This window comes from Arvicola amphibius, chromosome 15 (assembly GCF_903992535.2).
Source record: "Arvicola amphibius chromosome 15, mArvAmp1.2, whole genome shotgun sequence".
Lineage (NCBI taxonomy): Eukaryota > Metazoa > Chordata > Mammalia > Rodentia > Cricetidae > Arvicola > Arvicola amphibius.
In genome coordinates this window covers 27,248,547-27,274,972 of record NC_052061.1, presented here as the reverse complement: position 1 = coordinate 27,274,972, position 26,426 = coordinate 27,248,547, and the positions used below count along the sequence as shown (strand labels likewise).

The window sequence follows — 26,426 nt, the reverse complement described above, 5'->3', positions numbered from 1 at the left end:
TCTTATAGTTAACAAGAATAATTAAGAAATGGATGGCAGGCAGTCTGTTCATGTATGCAGATATTCTGATAAAGAGCAAAACTGACATCATGAATTGAGGCTGAGAAAATGGAGTGGGGAATGTGCTTGCTACTTCGAGAAAGTAGCATTTTTTTTTCTACTAAAAGGATCAGTACTCCATAAACTTGCTCCATCTTGTAATGTACTTGTTTGACCAAGATAAAGATATTCTTGGTATTTGACTCTCTTATGCCCTTTCCCATAAATTAGACAACTGAGTCAGACTGTAAGGCTGAGCAGCCACTAATGGGATGAAACCCAGCCACTACATTTGCTACAACTAAAACTTGGTGAACTTCCTGCTTTGGTGTGCTTGTTAGCCTGGTTTTGATCATGATGCACCTCTCATATTGCCAAAAGAAAATGCCTTGCCAAATTTATTTTGCTTTGTGTTCTCTTTGTGTGTCCTAAAATTATTTTCTCCCACACAATGTAAGACTGAGGACCTAAATTCAAATCTTCAGTTCTACATAAAAAGGGTCAGGCATGATTACATACGTCTTTAACTCTAGTATTAGATGGTAGAGGCAGGTGGATCCCTGAAGCTTACTGGCCAGGCACTGACGCCAACTGGTGAGCACCAAGCTCAATGACAGCCTGTCTCAAAAGATAAATTGGAAGCAATAGTGGAGGACACACCAGTGTTGACACCCTGGTGCTAAATACATATGCACATACACAAATACACACAGACACACAGATAGACAGACAGACAGACACACACACACACAGATGTCATGAATATATAAATCAGTACAAGTCCTATGAAGAAATGGAAGAGAGGTCGTGCTAAGGAAGAGTGGTGATTGGGGGACATTTTAACAGCTGAAGGAATAGTGACTGATACAAATGAGAGCTTGATATCAGCTCTCGGTCTGCCGTCACCCTGTTCTATGATTTTAACTCTCTAAGCCTCCATTTCCTTCTCTAAAAATACAACCAGTAACAAATACCTTATAGTGTTTGCAAAGTAAAAAATACTACAAGAAGCAAGAGGGGCTTTTTATCATCATCATGTCATGTCTAAATCTGCAGTTCCACTGGGATATCACCACTCTGCTTTGGGGCTTTACTGTTAGGTAGACAGGTTACAAGGACCTGCTGCCTTCATGGGTGCTTTCTTGCCTGTCCTTAGAATCTACAAATCATTTCAACTGAGCTCTTCATTCCTGCTGCTCCTGATGAAGTTCAATACCATTATCACCTCTTTACCTGGACTAGAACACAGTCTCTGAGTGACTTTGCTGTGTCAGTCTTTTTCTGTTCTTTGCATTGATTTCTCTCAAATGTAAATGTGAGAATGCCTATAAAATCAACAGGCTTTAGCCCAAACTCCCAACCCAGCCAAAGCCTTTGTGCTACAGCTCACAGCATGCAATACTGTCAAAGAGAAGCCACCATCATACTGCTTTCTGCCTCTGCTTCTGCCTCTTCACTTGCCTGCCTTATCTTTTACCTGAAGCTTTATTCTTGCTGTAATTCTTTACTATATTCATTCTGTATTTTTCATGTGCCTAGTTCTGTTATAGGAGTGGATTTGAGAGGAGAATAGCTCAAAGTCTCCAACCTAGAAGCTTTATATTTGAGGAGGAAAAAAACAGGAAAGAAACAGTCTATGTAATTGCATATAGTAACATATGCTATTACGGAAAGAAAATAAAATAGATCACAGAATTTTACTTAAGGGGTTACTCTGGTCCACCGTTAAATGAGAATATTTAAACATGCTAGACAGAGACAGGGTATTCTAGGTGGTGGGAAAGCACACAGATAGAGGACCAATGGGGAAGTGCGGCTGGTACACGGTACTTGGTGGGGAGAGACTGGGGTGTTGAGTGCTTAGACCTGGAAAGCCTGGGTTCTCTGCTTCACCAGGGGTTGTTATGTGGCAGCTTGCATATGGCTCAGTGTCTAATGGGCCCTGCCATGTTCTTGGACTCTGGCTTGCATTTACATATACATAATGAACAATCAAGTACAGTTCTAAATTTGGAGAAAGGCAGAAAATGACTGCTTCATTCTCTGGATATAGGAAAAGGGGGCAGACAGTTTTTGAGGCATTGACGTTTAACCCTGAGAACACAGGGGTGAAGATGATGGGTAGATAGTCACAGAGGGGAAATGATGGAGAACAGAGTTTACACTGTGCATTTGGAAGAAAACTCCAAGCAGGCACTCAACCATCATTGCTGAGAATAAACTCTGATTTGAACAAAGAGAAAAGCTGAGGAAAATGGGGTGAATAGAAACAATGCTTCTAAAAGCCCAAGAGATTCAAGTGCTTTCTAACTTGCCTTCTCTGTTGCCAGCAGAGAACTGTAGATACTGAGGAGTCTAGGGGGATACAGGGGAAAGAAGGAGTAAGTAGCAACTTCACTGTGATTCAGAACGTGGTATTAGCATTGTGATCACTTACTCCATAAACAGCCAGGAAGGTCTTCTGACCTTCCACAGGGAGTCTAAAAAACTTCTCAGGACACCTACGACAGCTATAAAAGCCTTGCCAGTCTCAGAGGAAAATTCTAGATTGAGTTACTCTTTCCATTAATTAATTAATTAATTAATTAATTTTTAAAAAAACCTTTTTCAGCTCACATGTCCATCTATCTGGTCATTAGCTGCTATGTCGTCTTCTCTGTATCACCCACTAGTCCCTACCCTGTTTTCTAAACCAGTCCCGTGTCTGTGGCACCAGATATATCATCTGCCTGGAATGTATCTGTATCTCCCTATTTGACTACAGCTGAGGTTCTTGTCAGTTAGGTTTCAGTGTTAATTTTACCTCCTCATCTCCAGTTTGCTGCTCCCCAAAGAAAGAATCTGCAAGGCTTCTCACTAGTCATTGCTATGTAGCACTGGTTATTAGCTAATAAATTTTCCTTGTTGGTTATCAATGAGCTCGCTGTGTTTTCCTGCTATGAGACACAAACTCTGAGGGAGGCACTACTGTCCCCTTCCTTCTTCTCTTCCACTGTCTGTCTTGACAGATTCATTTATTTTCATTTTAAGTGTATAAGTGTTTGCCTGCATATATGTATGTATGCCACATGCCTATAGTGGCATAGAAGCCATAAGGGGGCATCAGACCCCTTGAAATTGGAGTTATAGATGATGACGAGCTGCCGTGTGAGTCCTGGAATGGTATCCTTTGCTGGTGCAGTCATTATTCTTAACCAAGAGCCATATCCCCAGTCCCCTTTTCATCTGTCTCAGTCCTCAGAATGAGAAGAACGCCCTCTGTACATGTTTCTGTACTGAATGACTGATACTGAGGACCTTGGGAAAGAGATAAAAAGTACCATGTATTTTCTTAGAATCTAATACACAGCAGATGCTGAGCATATATGCCATTTCTTGCCCATTTTGCAATGAAAGAATTAGAGATACAGGGACACAGGGTATCTTGTTTGAGGTCACATAAGTAGAAATGAAAAGTCTGAACAAAAATTCTAGAAAAGAAGCTGTACTTGCAGACCGATTGACTGAGGAGAGTTTTAGGACTCTGGAGAGCCTGGAATGTTGCTTGCCTTTGAGGCTAATTACCTTGGGCTAGTTTTAACTCTCCAGGACAGCCATTCCTTGTCTACCTCTGTGAACTAACATCTTGTGACTAATAGATCAAAACTTTTTAATCTGTTAACTTAGCAGTCCATTAGCTTCCACTGTCCTAAAAGATAAGAGAGCATCTTCCTATAGAAAAGCTTCCCCCATCTTGTTGTACCTGCTTCTCTGATGTACCCACCGATGTATTTTAAACTTGTCTTGATTTATGATTATTTTTGTCCTGTGAATTTATGAAACTTCATAAAACCGCTTCCACATTGGGACATGAAATTTGGGGTGACTCAAATTTGTGTTCCTAGGCTATGGAACTAAAATTGGCTCAAGAAACTTTTTTTTTTCTCTTTAAGATGAGACCTGTGCTTTTGGTGTCAACAAAGGTCATGGTTAGAGTTAAAAAACTCAGTTCATCTTGATTCTATATTTCTGTTCCCTTTGGCTACCATGCTCTTTTTCCATATCCTTAAGAGTTCAGTGTTAGTCACAGCTGGCATCATTGCTTGCTGTTACCATGGGCAATTTGTTTAATTTCTCTACTTGAACTTTTTCAATAGTAAAAGAAGGACTCAACGAAGAAAAATGAGTTACTGCATATGAAAGAATAGGAAATAACAAAAAACAACAGAAACACCTAATATCTTCAGCTATTCCTGTAACTCTTCACTCAACACTTTTCTTGCCCAAACCAAATGGAAAGAAGCCAGTACCTGTGGATGTCTTTCTCTGTGTCACACTAGGCTCCAGTCAGAGAATTCTGTGCCTTCACCACCATAAGCTTGGGAATTTCCTGGCCATGAAGCAGATAATGAAAATCTGATTGCTTGATCTGCCTGAAAACTCATTCTGACCCATCCAACTGAGCTAATGTCTCCTGCCAAGTCCAAATTGATCCACAGGAAGTGACCGGATGATCTGACCATTGCCCCGTTGAGCCACAGATTCTACAGCAGGTAAAGGGTCTTGCTCCTCAGTGTATAGTCCTGAGCTGACCCAAAACCCAACAAGGACCCAAAACAGACAATGGAGAATGTGGCCAATCTCTCCCATTATCTGTTAAACACTCACATATTCACTGTTGACATCAGTTTCGCTGGGGCAGCCAAACAGTTCCCTCCGCAGGAGGTTGCCATCATACTCAAGAAAGGTCAGGTAGAGGTTTCGGAAGAATTCCACATGTTTGTTCTTCACACGGAGTTTCTTGGGTGAGTTCCAGTGGATGACCTAAAGGGCAGCAAAGAGGCTGTCAGATTGAGAGGGCCACACAACACAGCTTTCTATGGCTCTGGACTAGAAGAGCTATGATCTGTAGGTCTGCAGGTCATTCACTTACCCATTGTTTCTAAATTTTGAGAGGAGTGGTAGGAAACCAGTGCTGGTGAAGGATCAAATCTTGCCTCTGTTCTAAGTTGTTATTCAATCACGGGGAAGTTCCCTTATTTTCTGTGTTACAGGAACATACACGGTTCCTGTGTGTAGAGGTTGGGAGTCTTCAACCAAAAACTGTTGGGTGATGCAGACAGTTCAGGACACCTGATACCTGAGGAGGGGAAGGCATAACTCTTCCCTGGATGTTCCTGGTACTGAGAACATCATGTAGCTCTTCCACAACCATTGGTATTTCCTTCCTTTCAGAAATCCATGTCACATATTTCCCAGCACTTAGAATAAGTTCCATGGTCCCTGCTTCTGTCCAGAACAGCTGCCTGACATTGTTGACCTCAAGGGTGTGAGTTTGAATTCTCTCTCTGTGCTCCTTAAGCACCACACTGTTAACTGCCCCCTACAATTTCTGATTTATGTTTTATTTCAGGGCCAAGTCTATACTTTATGTCTGGTTACTAGTTCTAAACATTAAATTCCCTGTTTAAATAATTGTTGAGATCTCAGGCTTCAGCCAAGACTGAGTGACAACCTCATAGAACTACTATGAAAAGTAAATACATTAGCATGCAAATCTGTTGTTGGGTAAGCCCTCACAAAGATGATGGTTCCCTTAGCATCTGTAGTCTGCCAGATTGAGAGATGTCCTAAGGAACATGACCCTGGGAGCCGTCCATAGACTATACATAGCCCCCCAATAGGTAGGTTGAAGGCACAGTGCAGGAAAAAACATTGGAGATAGCTCTGAAATACTCCATAAAAGCATAATAGAAGATGCCTGTTTTGGAGCTCAGAGGAGAGGAACATGGTTCCTAAGAGACATGAGCTAAAGTGAGACATGTGAGGAAGATCATGCTGAAGCATAGTGGGGGGCATAGAAGATCCAGTTTTGTAGTAGGAGGTTTCTGTCCCACCCAGTCCCGCAATAAACACACAGAAACAATATTATTTGCAATACTGTTTGGCCAAAAGCTTAAGTGTATTTCTGGTTAACTCTTAACTCAAATTAACCCATCTCCATTAATCTGTGTATCGCCACGAAGCTGTGGCTTAACGGGTCAAGTTCCAGCATGTGTCTCTGGCAGGGCTACATGGCTTCTCCCTGACTCTGCCTCCTTTTTCCCCAGCATTCAGTTTAGTTTTCCCTGCCTAGCTAAGTTCTGCCTTGCTATAGGCCAAGATAGTTTTGTTTATTCATTAACCAATAAAAGTGACACATAGACAGAAGGACCTCCCACACCACAGCTGGACTGACCTCCTATACCTGAGAAGTCAACATCTGGAACTCAGATAGACCTGACCACTATAGATTCCCGAGAGAGCGAGCAAAATGACGGACTAGGTTTTAGGGCCTTCACTGTGTGTAAAGATGTGCCTGGTAAGGTGAACAGACCAAAATCAAAGCTGTGGACACTGTTGTGATGTCCTGGTGAGAAAATTAGGTAATGGTACACATTTTCTGACTTGATTGTAAAGAGAAAATATGAAAGAGGAAAACTGAGAAAAAAGTAAGTGAATATTTAGAGTATAAGAACCAAAATTATTCTAAGTACATTATTATTAATATCTATTGGTACTTATTCTTATAAGTAGTTCTTACTATTATATCATGACTATTAACAATGCATAATTTGAATTAAATTTTAATGAAGAAAATCCATGGGGCATCAATGTGAATAGTACTATGTCTTAGAAGGGAAGGGAGGCTCCAGAGGATTCTGTTTTCCCATGGTCTCACAAAATTGTGCTTGGCACCTTGTTACCCACCTCAGAGGCTACTTGACTAACCACTGCACTTTCTCTGAGCTGGATGTGGAGCCCAGCAAAGTCAGGAATGGCTGTACAGTTCCTATGAAGATGGAGTTACTGCTGGGTGAAGGTATTAGCAGATATCAACAGTGGGCCTGAAGCAGATAGGGAAGATGGGCTTGGGATGAATTAATAAGCTAAAAGACAGCAGAACCAGGGAAGGGCTGGCTCCAATGAGGCTGCTCCATGACGGTAGTCCCCATAACTGGTCACATTCCCAGTGTCTACAGAAGAAGTCAAGCAAGACCAAACCTCAGCATGGAGTAAGAATAACTAGATCCACGGAAGCCTCTGTGGAACACCTGTAAGGAGGGGAAAAGGGTACCTGTGCTGAATGTTACCATGTGTCCCTGAACAGGTGATGTCTCTCAAGGGCTCACAAAGAGGTCTGCATTTGCTGGTATTGTATTTTGAAAGCATTCCCCCACATTTATGCATTAACAGCTTATGACACAGGATCTCTAAGAGGGAATTAAAATAGGAAAGCAAATGCCTTTTTGGAGGGGGTAGACATCTGATAAAAGGAGTTTGCTTCCTTTTCCCTTCTTTCCCCCTAATACATTTCTGCCTCTGCCCTGGGCTAGCAAGGTATTTGAATAGCAGGAAATGGATCTCCAATCAAGCCCCCAATCTCAGGTATACTGTTATATTAGCATTAAACAAATAGGACAATTGACTCTCTAAACTCGTACAAACAAGAGTCAGAGAGGGGTAACTAGTCATGATCCCTCCCCCAATAGAGCAACTTTGACAAGAAACTAGGGTCCAGAGTGACACAGTAAGCAGTGTCACACAGCAGGGGGTAGGGTGTACAAAACAGATTGTATTTCATGGATCACTATTCCTATACTAAGCCACATTCATGATTCTGAAACACTGCTCATTGCTCTCTGATTGGTGAGGTATGCCATTTCTTGGCCTCTTGAAGGACAGAACCACCAATCACTGCTGGCGTGAAGGCAGCAGCACCTGAGACTGACACTGAAGAATGTGCCCCAAATAGATTTTTGTGTAAAGCTGGTAAACAAAGTTGTTTAGATCTGCAAGGTCTGTGATAAGAATCTGTCTTAACTCATTCTCATTTCTGAAGTCCATTAGCACTGCAGTCATAAGAATAATATTGATAATGGTGATGATTATAATAGTTTGCTCTTCACAAACAATAGTTTGATACTTGCTGTATGCCAAACACTGCTCAAAAACACTTTACTTGTCATAACTCATTCGTTCTTACCATACCTGTAAAAGACAAATGACAGTCTCATTATGCTCTGTGAGGGTCTAGAATCAATATAGGAGACAAGTTTCTCTGTACATGTCAATGAGAATAAACTGAAGTGGGAAGACCCACCCTAAAAGTTGGCAGCATCACTCCATGAGGTCGGAGTCCAGGATTGAACAAAATGGTGAAAGTGAGTGGCCAGCTTCAGTTCACTCCTGCCACCATGCCTTGTCTGCCATAACAAAATAAATCCCTCCTTCAAGAAACTTGTTAGATATTTTTGTCACAGTAATGAGCAAAGTAACTAACATAGACCCCATTCAGGTATAGAAATTTAGATAATTGTTCTTCCCTATCTGGTCAGAAATCAGGATAGATAAGATTGGAATTCACGTAGACAGAGAAACTAGAAATAGAAATACCTATTCATTATTCTCCTTTAGCTGCAACTATGAAATGATTCTCTTCCTAGAAATGAAGATAATATTTACAGAAGATGGGGGGACTGGAGGTGAAACTTTCCTTTTCTACCTTGGGATAGACCTGAACTTACAGGTAACTGAGGACTTCTGGATACACTTACTAGGTGAGTCTTCTGCGCAGCATTCATCAGAAAGGGAGAAGGGCATTATCATATAGGCTGCTGAGGCTGTCAGCATGGGGGTTTGGGCATGTGATATCAATGGATCTGAAACTTTTACAAAGGCTGAGGATGTGTGCAGATTTGTAGTCAGACTCTCGTGAGCCAGAAAAACTGGGTGAAACTGATTACCATCCAGAAAATTTCAACAGCATTAGGGAAGAGAGAAGTTAAGGTGATCAAGGGGGAGATGAGAACTCCACAACCATCAAGGGCACAAAAAGAAGTTCAAAGGTAGAGAAAGACCTCAGTGTGAGGGTGAGTCTATGGAAAGAATCAAGCCCACATTTTGGCCTCTGAAGTACTTATACTTAAGAGGGCTCATAAGTGCATTCCTGGTGCACAGGAGCTGGGAAATCAGAGACTGTGTGCAGACAGCAGATGAAGAATATCAGCTTCAAGCTACAGAGACAAGAAGTGCTGGAAAATGGGTGTCTGAATGAAGACTGGTAGAGCTTTTGAGTGACTCACAGAGTAACAGCTATACTACTCACCAGTCAGTTAAGCTTGTTGCCACTAGCTCACACTTAAAATTCTCACCTGGTCTTCAACTAATAAACATTCCTGGTGTTTTTTCACCTTATTTTCACGACTTTGTGACTTTTCAAATAATTGTCCCTCCCAAGAATATCCTACTTCTTCTGTATTATCTGCCTGGACTTTATGTGAGCATTGCTGGCAGAGGGTTGCCGCATAGCATGACTCCCTCTCTACTCCATTCTCTGTTCTTTATAGAATGCAATGCTCTAAATTCTGTGAGAAGATCATGAGCCACTTACGATTCAAGATAACCATGAACGATCCCAGACTCTGAATTCTTAGACAGTCTTGCAGCAGTGCATGTCTATAAGACCCACCATTCCCCTACAATATTATAAGTGGAAGCATTTCTTCCCCTAAAGGTTATGATTAAAGTGGTGCTATCTTCCCACTCTACCCACCTTTCTGTCAGGATCACAAATGTAATAACATGGACTATGGTAGTTATCATGTAACCATGATGGACAGGTCAACGCAAGACTGGCCTTTGAACAATGTCCACAACCTCATGCCCTATAAAGGGAAAAACTCAAACTTTACATTTTAAGCCACTGCAAATTGGGTTTTCTGATTATTATTGTGAGCCTTCCTAAGCAACAGGGGAGACAGATTCTGGCCCTTTCTTAGTGTTCCATAGATTTGTGGTTTACTCCATTAGAGAAAAAAAATGCACATTCTTATAATTATTTATTTACATGCCTGCCCTTGGCAGTAATGTAAAGTGGATATCTAGGCTGGCAGGGAACATGATTTATTATTCTTCCCAAGTGACACAGACCCTGGGATAGTTAGTATTCAATAGCTGGCCTTTTGTTTGAGTATGGAAATCATGGTGTTGACAGTCTCAATAATCTGCACATATGGTATGTCTACAATAAATCAGTTATAAAAGCCCCATCAACATGGGTTTCGGAATACGGAAACACAGCCCTCCTTTCATTGTCAGAGGGTCAAATAACTGGTCATCATTTTTTTTTTTTCTGTGAAAGAGTTGAAACTCCCTGTTATCTACTTGCTGGCATTTGAAAGAGAAGAGCAATATTTTCACAAGTCTTTTCTCCTTACTCTACAACAAATGGGCACAGGGAACCGTTTCCTACGCATAACCCCAGCTGCACAGACATTAAGGGCAACATTGAATAAATGGGACCTCCTGAAGTTGAGCAGCTTCTGTAAAGCAAAGGACATTGTCACTAAGACACAAAGGCAGCCTACTGACTGGGAAAAGATCTTCACCAACCCTGCAACTGACAAAGGTCTGATCTCTAAAATATATAAGGAACTCAAGAGAATAATTGGTAAAATGCCAATTAACCCAATTAAAAAATGGGGCGCTGAACTGAACAGAGAATTCTCAACAGAAGAAGTTCGAATGGCCAAAAGACACTTAAGGTCATGCTCAACCTCCCTAGCTATCAGGGAAATGCAAATCAAAACAACTTTGAGATATCATCTTACACCTGTCAGATTGGCTAAAATCCAAAACACCAATAATAACCTTTGCTGGAGAGGTTGTGGGGCAAGGGGTACACTCATCCATTGCTGGTGGGAATGCAAACTTGTGCAACCACTTTGGAAAGCAGTGTGGCGGTTTCTCAGGAAATTCGGGATCAACCTACCCCAGGACCCAGCAATTCCACTATTGGGAATCTACCCAAGAGATGCCCAATCATACAACAAAAGCATATGCTCATCTATGTTCATAGCAGCATTATTTGTAATAGCCAGATCCTGGAAACAACCTAGATGCCCTTCAGTGGAAGAATGGATGAAGAAACTGTGGAATATATACATGCTAGAATACTACTCAGCGGTAAAAAACAATGACATCTTGAATTTTGCAGGCAAATGGATGGAAATAGAAAACACTATTCTGAGTGAGGTAACCCAGACCCAAAAAGATGAATATGGGATGTACTCACTCATAATCGGTTTCTAGCCATATTTAAAGGACATCGAGCCTATAAATTTGGGATCCTTGAGAAGATAATAAGAAGGTGAACTCCCAAAAAAAAAAGATATAGTAATCCTCCTGGATATTGGAAGTAGACACGATCGCCAGGCAAAATTGGGAACTTGAGGGTTGGGCAAGACTGGGCCAAGGGAAGATGGGGAGAGAAAAGTGTGAAGGGGAGAACGGGGGGAGCTCGGAGGAATGGGGTGCTTGGGATATAGGAAGGGTGGATATGGGAGCAGGGAAGCATATATCTTAATTTAAGGAGCTACCTGAGGGTTGTCAAGAGACTTGACCCTAGAGGGGTTCCCAGGTTTCCAGGGAGACGCCCCCTGTTAGTTCCTTGGGCAGCTGAGGAGAGGGAGCCTGAAAAGGCCAGTTCCTATAGCCATACTGATGAATTTCTTGCATATCACCATAGAACCTCCACCTGACGATAGATGAAGAAAATGACAGAGCCCCACATTGGAGCACCGGACTGAGCTCCCAAGGTCCTGATGAGGAGCAGAAGGAGAGAGAACATGAGAAAGAAAGTCAGGACCGTGAGGGACCCTCCAGCTGGCGACAGATGGGGAAGATGACTGAGCCCCACATTGGAGCACTGGACTGAGCTCCCAAGGTCCTGATGAGGAGCAGAAGGATCGAGAACATGAGGGAGAAAGTCAGGAACGAGAGGGGTGCGTTCACTCATGGAGACGGTGGGACAGAACTAATGGGAGATCACCAACTCCAGTTGGAATGGGACTGATGGATCATGCGACCAAACCCGTCTCTCTGAATGTGGCCAACAGCGGGGGCTGACTGAGAAGCAAAGGACAATGGCGCTGGGCTCTGATTCTTCTGCATGGACGGGCTCTGTGGGAGCCTTCTCAGCTTGGTCGATCACCTTCCTGGACCTGGGGGGAGTTGGGAGGACCTTGGTCTTAGCATAGAGTGGGGAACCCTGATGGCTCCTTGGCCTTGAGAGGGAGGGAGGGGAGGTATGGGTGGAGGGGAGGGGAGGGAAGGGGGAGAAGGAGGGGTGGGAAGGGGGAGGAGGAGGGGAGGGAGGGGGGAGGAGGAGGGAAGGAGATGGAAATTTTTAAATATAAAAAAAAAATAAACCATGAGGAAAAAAAAAAAGATTCATGGCAGAAAGGCAGGAGTGAACTGGCCTACAAACCAGACACCATCTGCACCAACATGTCAAATGTCAATGAGACAGTTCATCTGCAACTGGGACTAATTTAAACTCCCTTGCAGATCTGTAGTACAGGTCAGGAGTGCTGCAGTGATGGATATGGTAACGATGTATTTTAGATGATAACATGATAACATGAAGGATTACCTGGAGATAAGCAAGTGTTTATTTCCAGTGTGTTTCTAGAGGAGAGTGGCATAGGAGCTGGCAGACTGGGTGGTTAAAAGACACCCTCAGTATGGATGACACCATCCAGTGAGTGCTGGGCCTAGGGAAATAACAAAGGGAACCACCCCTCTCCTGGTATTGTGATACAGTTTCCTTTTCTTTCTCTTCACCTTCAGAACTCCAGACTCCTTGACCTTGAGATGCTAGGACTTTTGTCAGGAAACCTATGTTCTTGGATCACTGGTCTCTGAGAGCTACGATATCAGCTTATTTGTGCTGAGGACATCCAACTTGACCTGAGCCATGCCACCAGCATCCCAGGTAGACAAGTTTACAAGTAGTCTATTGTCATTCTCAGCCATCATAATGGTTGTAAGCCAATTCCCCCATTCTTTCTTCCTTATGATTTTGTGTTTTTGAAGGACTCACACAAAGATACACCACATGCGTGCAAGTCACAAAATAAATCTGGTGGAGACTTCCAAGTATGATGGCCTACTGAGAACAGACTCTATGGGGAAACGAGGAATCAGTGGTCACAGAATACAGGAAGGACAGGTAGAGACCATACAGTGCAGTGAAGCCAAGCCAGGGCTCCCATGAGCCATGCTCAGGAAGTCAGACATGTCTGATGGAGATTAAAATAATGAGCAAGAGCCCAGATGCTCATCAGCAGATGAAAGGGAAATGAAAATGACACACACACACACACACACACACACACACACACACACACACACACGAGTATTAATCTGCTATAATGAAGAATGAAATTATGTCACTTTCAGAAAAATGCATGAAGCTGAAGATTAACATAATACAAGAAATAAGCCAAACTCTTGAAAATACTACTGCTTTTTCTAAAATCTATGTCTGCATTTAGAAAAAAGAGTATGTATGCCTTTGAACAGACTTGATAAAGGATAAGAGAGTGTAATGGGTAGATGATATGAGCAAAGAACATTGACATGAAAGGACTCTAGCCAGCCCAAACATGGCTCTGGAAGTCCTTGCCCTTCCTTCTCATTTCCTTGCTAAAACACACCCACCAAGTATATTCCACTTCTTCTTCCTGAGGCTGACTGCCAAGGTTAAGCTGTTGAAATAATGAAGACCAGCAATCAAAAACCACTTTGCCTCACCTAATTAACATGCACAATTAAAATTAAACACCTCACCCACATAAGTCGTTTCCCCCTTTACCTTTATAAACTGCCATTTTCATAGGGGCTACATCTGTTTCCTCTCTATCTAGATGCAGTCTTTTGGTCCATCCCCACTTCCAAACAAGTACTCATTCCCCCTCTCGTTTGTTCCCTTCTGTACTCACTTGTCCTTTATCTCCTGTCTTTGTCTCTTGTTTCCTCCCTCTTGTCCCTCTGGAATGAAACAAATTCCCTTTGTGTTGAGAATTTGGTCTTGGGGTGTTCTGAGCTGATAACTATTCTATCATCTATCTATCTATCTATCTATCTATCTATCTATCTATCTATCTATCTATCTTAAAATGTTACAACAAACCCATTATTTTGTAGTATAGCAAAAAAAATTAAAAGTAGCTTTCAATTGACATAAAAAATGTTTTGTGGTAGGGGCACTGAGCAAGAGCACTAATAAGCAGAAGACTGAGTGCTTGAGTAAGGAAGATGTGGGTTCAGATTTATCTCTACTTCTTTTTGACTCTTAATATACTTAAACTATTATTTACAAATATATTGAAAGGAAGGATACTGGCTGCAGATGATGGATTAGACAAAAGGTGTTAACAGCAATTTAATGATTTCATGATTGGGTCACAGGGTTCCCAGGTATTTAAGTATTTCTTGTGGATATGTGAATGTTTCCGGATGACCTCATCATCTAAGTCAGTGGACCTCATCAGTGGATGTCCCTCTCCTATATGAGTACCATCCTCTAATCCACTGAGGACATGGACAGAACAAAAGGCAGAGAGGCAGGAAAAATTTGCCTCCCTTTTTCTGCTTGCTTGGACTGGTGCACCCTTCTCCTGCTTGCAGACAGAGGGTTATGCAATCATCTTCCTTGGTACTGAGCCTTGGGATTTAGGCTGAAATACCCCAGCAGCCTCCCTGTCTCTCCAGCTTGTGGAATCTGGGTCTTCAGAGCTTCTGTAACCACAAAGGCTGATTCTCTGTAAGAAAAGGCTGAGCTAGATACAAGTAAAGACATATCTACTGGATTTGTTTTTCTAGAGAACTTGTCCTTATTATGTAAAGATATTACACACAAACATCTTATCTTTTCTTAAATGCTTTGTAACACTGTAACATGGTACTTAGTTTGTCTTTATACTTTTTCATTTTCTTTTCTGAGAGAGGATCTCATTGCAGCACAGTCTTGCCTTGCATTACCTAAGTAGTCAAAGAAGTAGTCAAAGATGTCTTTAACTTTTTTATTCTTCTATTTCTACTGCCTGAGTGCTGGTGTGTGTGTGTGTGTGTGTGTGTGTGTGTGTGTGTGTGTGTGTATTCATGCAACATCACACCTTTTGTTTGCTTTTTTTTTTGTAATATGGTGCTATGGATTGAACTCAGAGCTTTTTGCATGCTAGGCAAGCACTCTCCCAACTCAGCTACACCCCAAATCTATTATTCTGTGTTTTACTCATTGAACTCACCTCTGAAACACTCATTGCTCTCATGGTTTAGGGACATAGTAAAGCAAAACAAGGGTCATGTAGATAAAAGTACAAAAAATAGATCTGATGACTGGGTTGACTCTAAAGAACCACTATGCTGGTAATATATAAGGTGTGGCTACTCAGACAAAGAAGGCCTTAGTGGGAGACCATGTGGCAAAGCTTGAGATCACATTATGCTACTTGGAACTGTGTATAACATAAAACCTAAAACTTATTTCTGAGTTTTTTCATTTGATATATTCAGTCCATACCTGTATTTATTGGTCTCCATCATGGAGCAAGGGGGAGATGTTTCTTGCTTACATTGGGTGTACATACTCCACTATGCTGTTTATATAAGGGAAGTTCTATACTAGCTAAAATGATACTGAGAGACAGCCTGGACTTTTGAATCTTTGAATACAAGACTCGGGTTGAGTCCAACATTAAACACAAAACACGGCCTGGTCAACATTTGTGAGTTTGTTCCAGTACTTTAATCTCTTCATCCCTCTTTTTTTTCTTTTCAATCTTAGCAATCACTAGGTATGATGGTTTAAATGAGATGGTCCCATAGGCTTATATATTTAAAATCTTTGTCCCCACCCGATGGAACTGTTTGGGAAGGATTAGGAGGCGTGGCCTTTCTGTAAAAGGTATGTCACTGGGAGACGTACTCTCAGTCACTCTCTCAGTCTCTCTCTCTCTCTCTCTCTCTCTCTCTCTCTCTCTCTCTCTCTCTCTCTCTGCTTTCTACCTGCAGATAAAGATGTGAGTGTTTAGTTTTTCCTATGGCCATACCTTTGTTTTATCATCATGAACTCCAGCCCTCTGAAACTATAAGACAAATTAAATGCTTTCCTTTTCAAGTTGCCTTGGCTGTGGTGTTTTATTATGATAATAGAAAAGATAATAGACAAGTAATTATTACTTGGGATATTGCTATGAAATAAATATAATGTTTTTGACTCTTAGACTTTTCTTCTTCTTTTATTTATTTATTTTTTTGTCTTTTTTTGAGACAGGGTTTCTCTGTAACTTTGGAGCCTGTCATAAAAAAAATAGATCTTATAGACCAGGCTAGCCTCAAACTCAGAGATCCATCTGCTCCTTCTTATTTTTTTCAAATCCCAGTCCAAAAGTAAGAGGTTTTTTAAAAAAAGTACTTCCCAGGAAAAAATATACCACAACCCATGAGGAGGATAGAGAAATATAGATATCCCATTATTTAGTCAACTTGTCTGGAAAACCTAGATGTTAGGATAGTGCATAAATCCCAGGAGCTCTTTATTCTGTAACTCATGCTGCTGTCCTGTTTAAGGAGGTAGAATTTGGACAGAAGAAAAAAACCCAAGACTAAGAAAATGGATAGCTTTGCTAAGATACAGGTTTGGAGACATGAGGAGTCCTCAGATCCAGATAGATTCCACAGTGTTCATGTGGTCAATGTTTCCCTTCCTCTCACTTCCCTCCCTTTCTTCCTGTACTTTTATTTTTCTTCTGAGATAAAAGTCAATCTGAACTGGACTTGTTATGTGTGAAGAATTCCTGTTGGAACACAGATGGCAGAGAAGAAACATGAGCTGTACTAATTCCTTCATATTGCTTCTTCGAAAACTACCATCGCAAGATCTGTGAGTGAAAATCAGCTTTGTGCTCTTCCTGTCTCTGTGGAATTAATTATTAAAACTGTTTTCACATTTGCAGAATCCCCAGTGTGCCTCTCAGTAGAGTGTGCTGATGTAGACAGGGAAGAGTGAGGCCCAGACACCACTATAGCAAGACATGGAAGCTCCAGCAGAGGAATTTACTAGGTTGGTTGAAAGACATCTGGGACAAGAGTCCAGAGGAATGCTGTCAATTTGGCTGAATGTCAGCAATGCCATTGGGAGTACACAACATATGATTCACTGCTTGGGGTCGATAAGAGGCAGCTGATCTCAGTAGGCATCTTCTGCAGTGGTTCCCCACTGCTCTCCTGCTTGCCCAACATGGCCTTCATTTTAGAACTGGGTCTTGTGGTCACACTCAACTTATCATATTCATGATATATGATTCACTGACCAACCAGTCAGTCCTAACCATTCATAAAAACATTGAAATGGCCGGGCGGTGGTGGCGCACGCCTTTAATCCCAGCACTCGGGAGGCAGAGGCAGGCGGATCTCTGTGAGTTCGAGACCAGCCTGGTCTACAAGAGCTAGTTCCAGGACAGGCTCCAAAGCCACAGAGAAACCCTGTCTCGAAAAACAAAACAAAAAAAAAAAATTGAAATGGTCATATTGCAACTTACATCTCATGAAAGGTTAATAGGATCTTTCTGTACAGTCATCAAAAGAAAAATGGTTTCTCTCTGCCATTCAGAACCATTGGTTCTACACTGCTTTGATTTCTGCATAATCCATTTTACTACCTATAGTGACCAAAGCCACCATTTTTTTTTCTTCTTGGAGGACTGTATTCCTGAGAACATAAATTCATGGAGAGGAAAAGTCTGCATTATTCCTTCACCACTGCACAACCAATTATTAACAAAATGCAGTGGATATCTGTTGAATAGCATGCTGGCTAGAGGCTCCCTGGAGCCACTTTGCCATCTATAACAGAGAACACAAAGGAAGTGAAGAAAGGGAGAAGGAAGAAATGACAGAAGGAAGTGGAGAAGGGAGAGAGAATCTTATTGCCTATGGTATTTGAACCCAGGCTCTTTCTAGCCCAAGGATTAGTTAGTTACCAGGAGTGTATGAAGACTGGTTGGCTAGTTTTGACCAATGTGCCACTGGAGGAAAGTTATCACAGGAGGCAGAATGGAACCAGATGGGAGATAGTGGGGCTCTGCACTACTTCTACAGTCTTAGATTCTTTCAGAGAAAAGTTTATATTTAAAAAAATCTATAAAGAAAAATAGCTGAGGACACCTATGAAGACAAGCTCAAGTGGATAGCAACACAGCTGAGCTACATTTCTGCTCCCAATGTAAGATCATCTTCTACTCCATTATTAAAACCTGGAAATAGGTGGTTTACTATAACTGAGCATTCACAAAAAATGAATTCTCGTTATGTTTAAAAATGAATTAACTACCACTACAGAGAAGGAAGAAGTTCATACTGCCCAGGCTTTATGCTTTGAGTAGTACTAAATGTTAGGTACTAGGAATTACCAAGTCATTTCAAAACAGATCACTTGGGACATGGATACATTGCCCCAAAATAGGGTATTTATTTTTATTGTTGTTGTTCAAACCCTTGTCATAGCAAGGCTTAACAAAGTTTCTCTGAACTCCATGGAAAGATCTTAGAAGTCTCTTTGAAGATAACTTTATCAAAATGAATGATGATGAAATTCAGCAAGGAAAACACTTGATTTTCCTGTCTTGGCAACAACAACAAAAAAAAAAGAGCGTAAAAATAGATACAAAAGAAAATATTTTGTTTAATATTATCCTTTGCAAATTCATCCATTTTCCTGCAAATTTCAGTACTGAATTAGGGAATTCTCCTCCCCCATGTCCTCAGCAGCATCTGTTGTGACATTTCTTGATGATACTGCTCTGATTGGGCGAGACAGTATCTCAAAAGAAGTTCTAACCAGATGGATTTGGAAAGTATATTAAGTTAAGTGGCTCAAACCTAGAAAGGTATGAACTGCACATTCTCTTTCATACTTCCTAGCCTTCAATTTATACATATGAACGTATGCATGTATGTCTGTGTGTGTAATCATGGGTAAAACCTTAAAAGTAGAAAGGAGACAAAGAAAGGGTAAAATAGGTAATGGGGTAGGCAAACGGACAAATGGGCTATAAAAAAGAAAAACAGACGGGGGAAGGAGCTTACAAAAGGGAAGAAGGAACTGAAGGTAGCAGAGGGTGGGTACGGTTGGGGGGAAGGGAAGCCAATAAAACATAAGTTTGAAAATACCATAATGGTTTGCAATACTTAGTATAAAATTTTAAGATTTTTTTTCAACTTGAAATAATGGTGGCATTGGTTAATCTAAAAGGGGTCAGACATAATAATTTAAAAATATAGGCATTCCAGGACAGGCTCCAAAGCCACAGAGAAACCCTGTCTCGAAAACCCCCCCCAAAAATATATATAGGCAAATAGATATTATTGAGCATGCCTTATCCTTAAAGAATTCAAATTACTTGGATATTTGTGTGTGTGTGTGTGTGTGTGTGTGTGTGTGTGTGTGTACATGTATTTATATGAAAAAAAAACATAGGCATGGTGATATGTGCCTATAATTCCAGTACTGGGATAACAAAAAGATTCCTGGGAACTCACTGGCCAGTCATCCTGGAAATTAGTGAGTTACAGGTTCAGCATGTGCCCTGCCTCAACAATGAAGGTAGAAAATGATAAAGGAAAGCAAGGTTTAAGATTCTTTTTCTTTTGGCTGTGTGGGGCAGTGAGTCATTAGGAACAAGTCAGGGTTTCCATCTGTACACTAAGGCTTCTCCTTCCATCTCCACCTTGCTCTGAAAACATTAGTTTGACTTGATGATATCATACACTATAGGACATCTGAGGTATCCTATCATCACTTTCTGAACTGAAGGCAATCACAGTACTTAGTTAAGTCAGAGAAAATGAGTGAACTTCCATCCAAAGTATAAACTCATAGGCTAAATACATAGGTGCTGAGTACAGTCACAATTAGAATATTTTGTTTTGTGACATTATGTACAGCACTAGCCAATATGCTCTGCCCTGCTGTCATCTTAAAGTCGGGCCTTCTTTAGTAGCTGGTACTGGGCTTTTCTGCCCAGTCCCATCTCCTCCAGGAGAATGAGACATTTGTGCTTGCTTTCTTCACCCTGACCCTTCTAGATCTGTCACAGCTCCTGCATTATTTATTTCCTTCCATGGGTCTCTGCCCTTCTAAAAATATGACTTGGAAGCAGGAAGTAATTAACATCACATGTATAGCACTTGGCACATTGTGGACCTAGCCACAAATGTTTTTTCTTGAGTTAAATCAATGGATTTGGGGATCTGGAATGAACCATAAGAGCTGGCAGCTTATGGGAAGAGGAGAAGTTCACACAAGCTGGTTCTTTATTCCAGGGGCTTTATACTTTCCAGGAATCTCAAATAAGTGTGAAAGAAAAGAACCAGCAGAGAGGAAAATCATGTTCTTTCTGTTCTCCCGGGACCATACATCTTCTACCACGTGCCCATAGGTTTACAGAAAACTGTTCCCTGCCAGTCCCTATACCCAGCTTCTCTATGCTCAGCACAGGAGTATGTAGTATGTAGCACAATTAATAAAAACCCAGAGAATGATATTGGGGTTTAGTCTGAAGGTCTAAAAAGCAAAACAGTCAGTCACTGACTCTTACCTCTACCTTAGTCTGAAATGGTGATTCTACCTTGAGGAATCTCAGAATGAGACTGAAAGCTGTCTCTTCTCATTTTATATTCCTCTCCAGGGCTCGGATCAAAGGCATGCACTACTACTGTCCAGTTACTATAGCAAACTATTGTGGTTACTGTGTTTAAAGGTGTGTTTTATTACTGCCTGATCTGTAAGGCTGACCAGTGGGGCTGTTTTAGTCTCTGATCTGCAGGCAAGCTTCATTTATTGAAATACAAATGAAATATCACTACAGGAGTAAACTGAAGATATGAACCACGTTCCACCATGACACTTCTTGACCCACCTTTAGATCAGACACATCTCTGTAGCACTGCTCAGAGCGAGTGTGGTCTGACAGCTGTACATTCCAGAAGCAGGGGAGCTGATACACCAGGAAGGGGTTTTGTTTGATGACAGCATTGAAAATATCCTGTGGAATAAAAGCCAAGGACAAAGTCAAGTGAGTGGGCAGGTTTAGCTTACAGGAGGACATCTCTCAAACACCATGCTCTGGAAATAGGATTGCTCCCATTGTGGACAGTTTTCCCTACTGCTTTCTTTAGGAACCAATGGGTAATGTCTGGGTAGTCACAGAGGAATGTCATAGGCCAAACAAGCTGACTTGATGCTTGGGGGGTCCAGCTGGTCATAATCCATTGAGGTCACACTGGGCAGATATGTAATGACTCTCCCATGTTAACTATCATGAAATAAATCAAGTCTTTTATCTCCCCTTATCCTACCCTAGGTAGGAGCCCTGTCATGAGAGGAAATAGTGTGATGCCAAGTGGCTCAATTCATCCCGAGGTTTGAGACAAATGATAGATCCTTATTTCAAGTGGCTCTTTCTCAGGGATTTTGGTTGGCCTAGTGATGGATGCTCGTTGGATTTCTGAAGGCCACAGTACCTAGAATGCAACTCCCTATTTCAAACTCCTATTCCAACTTGTCTAGAAAGGAATATTTTAAACCTTTTTTGAGCTCCCTCCAAACCTAATATGACTTGACAGGTGGTTCTGGGAGGTGAATTATGGGCCTTCATGGCACAAGATGGCTAAACAAACTATCCTCACTGGACATATTTTACACACACATACACACACACACACACACACACACACACACACACACACACACACACACAACTGCTAATTTTGGGGGCATACACTCAGGTCACTGCTACCTAATTTGAAAAACATGGACAGTGGACAACTTTCCCCTTAGGTCCTAGACAGCATCTGAGTTATTATTTTAGTTTTTCACTCACTTATGCTGTATCTAATTGCTTGGGAAAGGAGGTCAGTTTTTGTCTCCTAGGGAAATACTGAATAATAATGCTTTTAAAAAAAGAAATAAAAAGTTATATAACCTTTCAGATTTTCTTGTTTCCTCTCTGTATTTGAAAATTTTGTGGGACTCTGACAAAGGAGTCATGAGGCATGAACTAATTTCGGAAAGGAAAAAATAAAAACCCAGAGAGAGCATCTTCACATCATAAGATGATCAGCAACATCACAAGAAGTTAAAATCTAAGTGAGAGGTCTTGAGTTCTGAGGTCTCATTTCCCAATCAAAATGAGACATATGTTTTTATAAAATTAGTTAATCATTTGTTGGAGTTGAAGGACATTCTCAGATTGTCTGCTTAATGTCTCTTTTTTCCCTGCTTAAATGAAATTCCCTTGAGGAATCTTACCAGGATTAGGATCACAATAATGGTTTTATCCTACACATTACATGCTGCTTTTCAGATGCATGTGAAATATCTGGGAAATAAACCATGGCATTTTCTGGTCATAGGGAGCATGTACATTCCACACTGGTGGTAAAGATGGTATTGATGCCTTTTCACATAGCAGACTATCATCCACTTGTGACTCTGATTCCATAAAAAATGAAGTTTCTGAGGTAAAGAGCCTGGACTCTAACACTGAAGACACAGGCTCTTCCAGAAGAGCCAGGTTTGATTCCCAGCACCCACATGGAGGTTTACAGGCATATGTAAACTTCAGTTGTAGAGGATCTGACAACCTCTTCTGGCCTCCATGGGCACCATGTACACATGAAGTCCAGATACATACATGTAGGCAAAATAAGTTTACACATAAAGTAAATAAAGAAAAAATATTGGGTCCTTTACTGTTATCTTCCTACATGTCTTCGTATACAATGTTCATTGAATGTCTTATGACTGAGTGTATGAGAGAAACAATGAATTGAGATCATCCAATTATTAACAGAAGTCTTTGAGAAACAGACCAGTACTGCTGTGCTTTGGCATCTGAAATATTGTACCAAACATCCACATGCTAAACTACTACTCCTAAATGCTGAATTACCACTGGAGGTTCTTAAACCTTTTATAGGTAGGATATAGTGGAAAGTTTTAAGGTCCCTGGGAGAATACATGTGAGGGGGGACTGTGGAACCTCAGTGTCTTCTTTGATGTCCTTATTGTAAGGTGAACAGATAGATATGATCCTCCATGTGCTCACCAGTGTTATGGTTTTAGATCAACCAACTATGGGTTAAACCTACTAAACTGTGATCCAAAATGAACCTCATAATCTAGGCATAGTGGCATATACACGCCCATCCCAGAGCTTGGGAAACAGAGGCAGGAGAATTGCTAGTTCAAAGCAGCATGGAATATACTCTGGGAATCTGTTTGAGAAAGAAAACAATGAACTAAACAAAACGGTCACAAAAAAACCCTTTCTCGGTGTTTACTATAGTAACAACACAACAAGCACTAATAAGAGGGTACTCAGGTGTAAGGATTCCTGTCACTGGCCACTCACCTGGTCAGCCAAAGAGGTAGACAGCATGCCCATGAGTTCCCTCTCTGCTGTCAGCCTCCACATCTGTTCCCATTTCATCTTGCGCAGCTTATCCAGAAGCAACAGTATGACTCCTGGGAAACAGGATAGGATAGAAGAACAAGAGCAGCAGTGAGATGGAACTAGAGACACTAGCCACTCTGGGACAGCCTAGTCACCTAAAAGGATGAGCTTTCCCTCCCAAATCTCAGACAGTGAGCCTTCACCACACAGGGTACATGGCTTGAAGATGAGTCTTGGCCTCAGCACCAGGCTCTGCCAGATACTGATCAAGTGTAAGACAAAATCACATCTCTGAAACATCCCCACTACATAGGAAAGAGTATTAAGGTAAATGAGTAATGGTTAGTACTTTATGGAGATATTTTGTGATGATAATTGCACTATTGAATTAAAATAATAAGTTTCTATTACTTATATACTATTTACAAATTATATTACAGTAATAATAACAAGAGATCCTGCTGTCAACTTGAGGTACATTACATTTCTCACAAATAGTAGCGTCTTCTCTATGTTTTCCTGGAGACAAGGCACCCTTATTATGGCTGATAAGTGGCACTTGCACAACACACACCATTTGTTTTTTTCAGGAAAAATACAACAACTTTTCTACAACTTTACTCCAATTACATGTTTTTGTTTCAGTTACTAAAATTTTCTTTTTGTTTGAGAGTTTGCCTTCATGTACGCACATGTGCATTTGGTATCCACAAAGACCAGAAGAGGGTCCCTGATTCTCTAAAATTTGAATTACAGAAGTCTGTGAGCTGCTGTGTGGCTGCTGGGAATAGAACTCAAGTCATGTTCAAGAGCAAGTGTTATTAACCTATAAGCCGTCATTTTAACCCCTTCTAAGTACATTATTTGTACTTAGTCACAGGTATAAGTCACACTTCCTTGCCTTAGTGTTCCTGACTTGAGAACTGCTTTCCTTGGCTCAATGATAACTAATATGTGTGTCAATTATTGGAAAGGCAGTGCTCATGTTGGGTTTTTAATGCAAATGTCAAAGTTTTGTGTTCATAAGAAACTATTAACAAGAGCCTATTACTTCCTTCTCATCTTTTCTTCATGGTGTGTTTTTATAGGGATGAATGTGAACAAATGGGACAGGGTGTAAAGTAGTTTTCCATTGAATCTATTCTTGCGTTTGGAAAAAGGGGAAACAATTAAATATAGTATTAAGGCCAAGAATTCAAAATAATTCTAACAAGGAACATGTAATTTGGCTTAGTTGAGTGAATTGGAGGCAGCTACATACTAACAACTCAGTCCATGTGGGCAGAAAAAGCCATAATCAGAAGAGGCCACAGGGCCAAGGTAGTGAAGGGACTTGCTACACATTTGGGTCCTCAAAGCAATCCAATTCATTATGATTAATTTATCAGATGGGCACTGTCTAGGCAGGTAAAATATTAGTTGACACCTAGATATAACTGACTTCCTCCTTCCAGTCAAACACACATATTTGACTCTAACACTTTTTACTTATTCTAGTGGTACACGTTTGTAGGAAAAGTATATTCATCATTTACAGAAGGTTTTAGGCAGAGAAAGTTTGACACATTTGGAAGAGTAGAGTAATACAGAGATGTGACTTATGAGTCACAAGGTGCAGTACACTGATTGCCTATCTCCTTCATGCATATTGCCTTTTCTTGAATATCATTTTCTTCAGTGTTCCAAGATCCTTTGAAAACAACTGTCATTCTCATTTTGCCAGAGGGGAAACTGAGAGGCGAACTTAGGCACGGGTCTAATTTAGAGTTGAAAAACAGGCAGACCAATATGGGTTGCCTTATTCCAAAGCTAATGATACAGATGTATGAAAATGTCACAACAAAATCTCTTTCAGCTAAAACTACTTAGTAAAATAGTCTTATTTATTTTGGGAGGACAATAAAGTAATTTTGGGGGAGATACAATATAGGAAAATATAGTGATATAAGACAGGGAAGACCAAAGCAGAATCCAGTCTAAAGTGTGTGAGAGACTTCATCAACTCTTATTGAAAAAGCTAATTTAAATTGGATAAAGTCAATGCTCTAAGATATAAAGAGGGGCCGGGCAAGTTGTAGGTAGTGATGAAAAATTTTAAGAAACATTCTTAAAAGTAGAGGTCTATGTGAATCTATAAACTATGGAGTCTGAGCTTAGCATCAGCACTTTTAAATGGTACTATGTCTTGGTGGATAGGGTGACAGATTTGGTTCAGCACCAACAGCTAGGATCTTTGGAGAGGATATGAAGTCAAGAATTGAGAACCAACTGTAGAAACTCAAAGACTCCTCTACCAGTTTCACAGACTGTTATGAGATGTAACTTAATTCTATAATGATTATATTTCAAGTCAACAAAAACTGTGGAATTAATGTAAGGATTACCCTATACCCAGGCACCATAAATGCCAAAAATAAAACATGATTGGTAAACCAAAAGATCCATCATGTCTTTGTACCTGCTCCCTTCTTCAGACATAATCAATCTCCTGAGGTGGTTGTTTTATGTCTTTGTATGTCCTCACATTTTTTATCTCTATCTATATGATAATAAACAATACTTGGTGGGTTTTATGGTGTGTGTGTTTCATAGAACACATGTTCTATTCTAACTTACCTGTATACTTACTATTTATTTTAAAAATATTTAAAATATTTTATGTGAGTGAACATGTTCACGTGTGTTTGGGTGCAGGCATGTGGGCAAGTACATGTGTACATGTGTTTGTATGTATAAGGATGTCAGAAGATAATCTAAGGTATTGTTTCTTATTGGGTACTGTTTAAGTTGTTTATTTATTTATTTATTTTTTGAAACTGGGCTGGGAGAAGAAGTTAGTTGAAACTTCTAAAGAAAAGCTATCTAGATAAAATTACTAAAGAAAAAAAAGAAGAAAAAAAAGAAAAAAAAGAAAAAAAACAAAAAAATAAAAAAACAAAAAAAGGAAAAAAAAAGAAAAAAAAGAAAAAAAAGGAAAAAAAATAAAAAAAAATTACTAAAGAATAGGAATGATACTTAGGCAGGGGAAGGAAGCGTGGCATGTCAGTGCAGATGCTCTTCCCT

At 40.6% G+C, this 26,426-nt stretch overlaps 1 protein-coding gene across 5 annotated transcripts in view; it reads right to left on the bottom strand.

The window, feature by feature from the left end:
* Positions 1-26,426, bottom strand: part of Large1 (LARGE xylosyl- and glucuronyltransferase 1) — a 533,170-nt gene that overhangs the window by 73,744 nt on the left and 433,000 nt on the right. For all 5 annotated transcript variants that reach the window (XM_038312791.2, XM_038312792.2, XM_038312793.2 and 2 more), the window contains 3 exons: positions 23,322-23,434; positions 20,826-20,951; positions 4,687-4,842 (listed from right to left, as the gene is read on the bottom strand). In XM_038312791.2, coding sequence (XP_038168719.1) covers positions 4,687-4,842; positions 20,826-20,951; positions 23,322-23,434 — 395 coding nt within the window. The remainder of the gene's footprint in view (positions 1-4,686; positions 4,843-20,825; positions 20,952-23,321; positions 23,435-26,426) is intronic.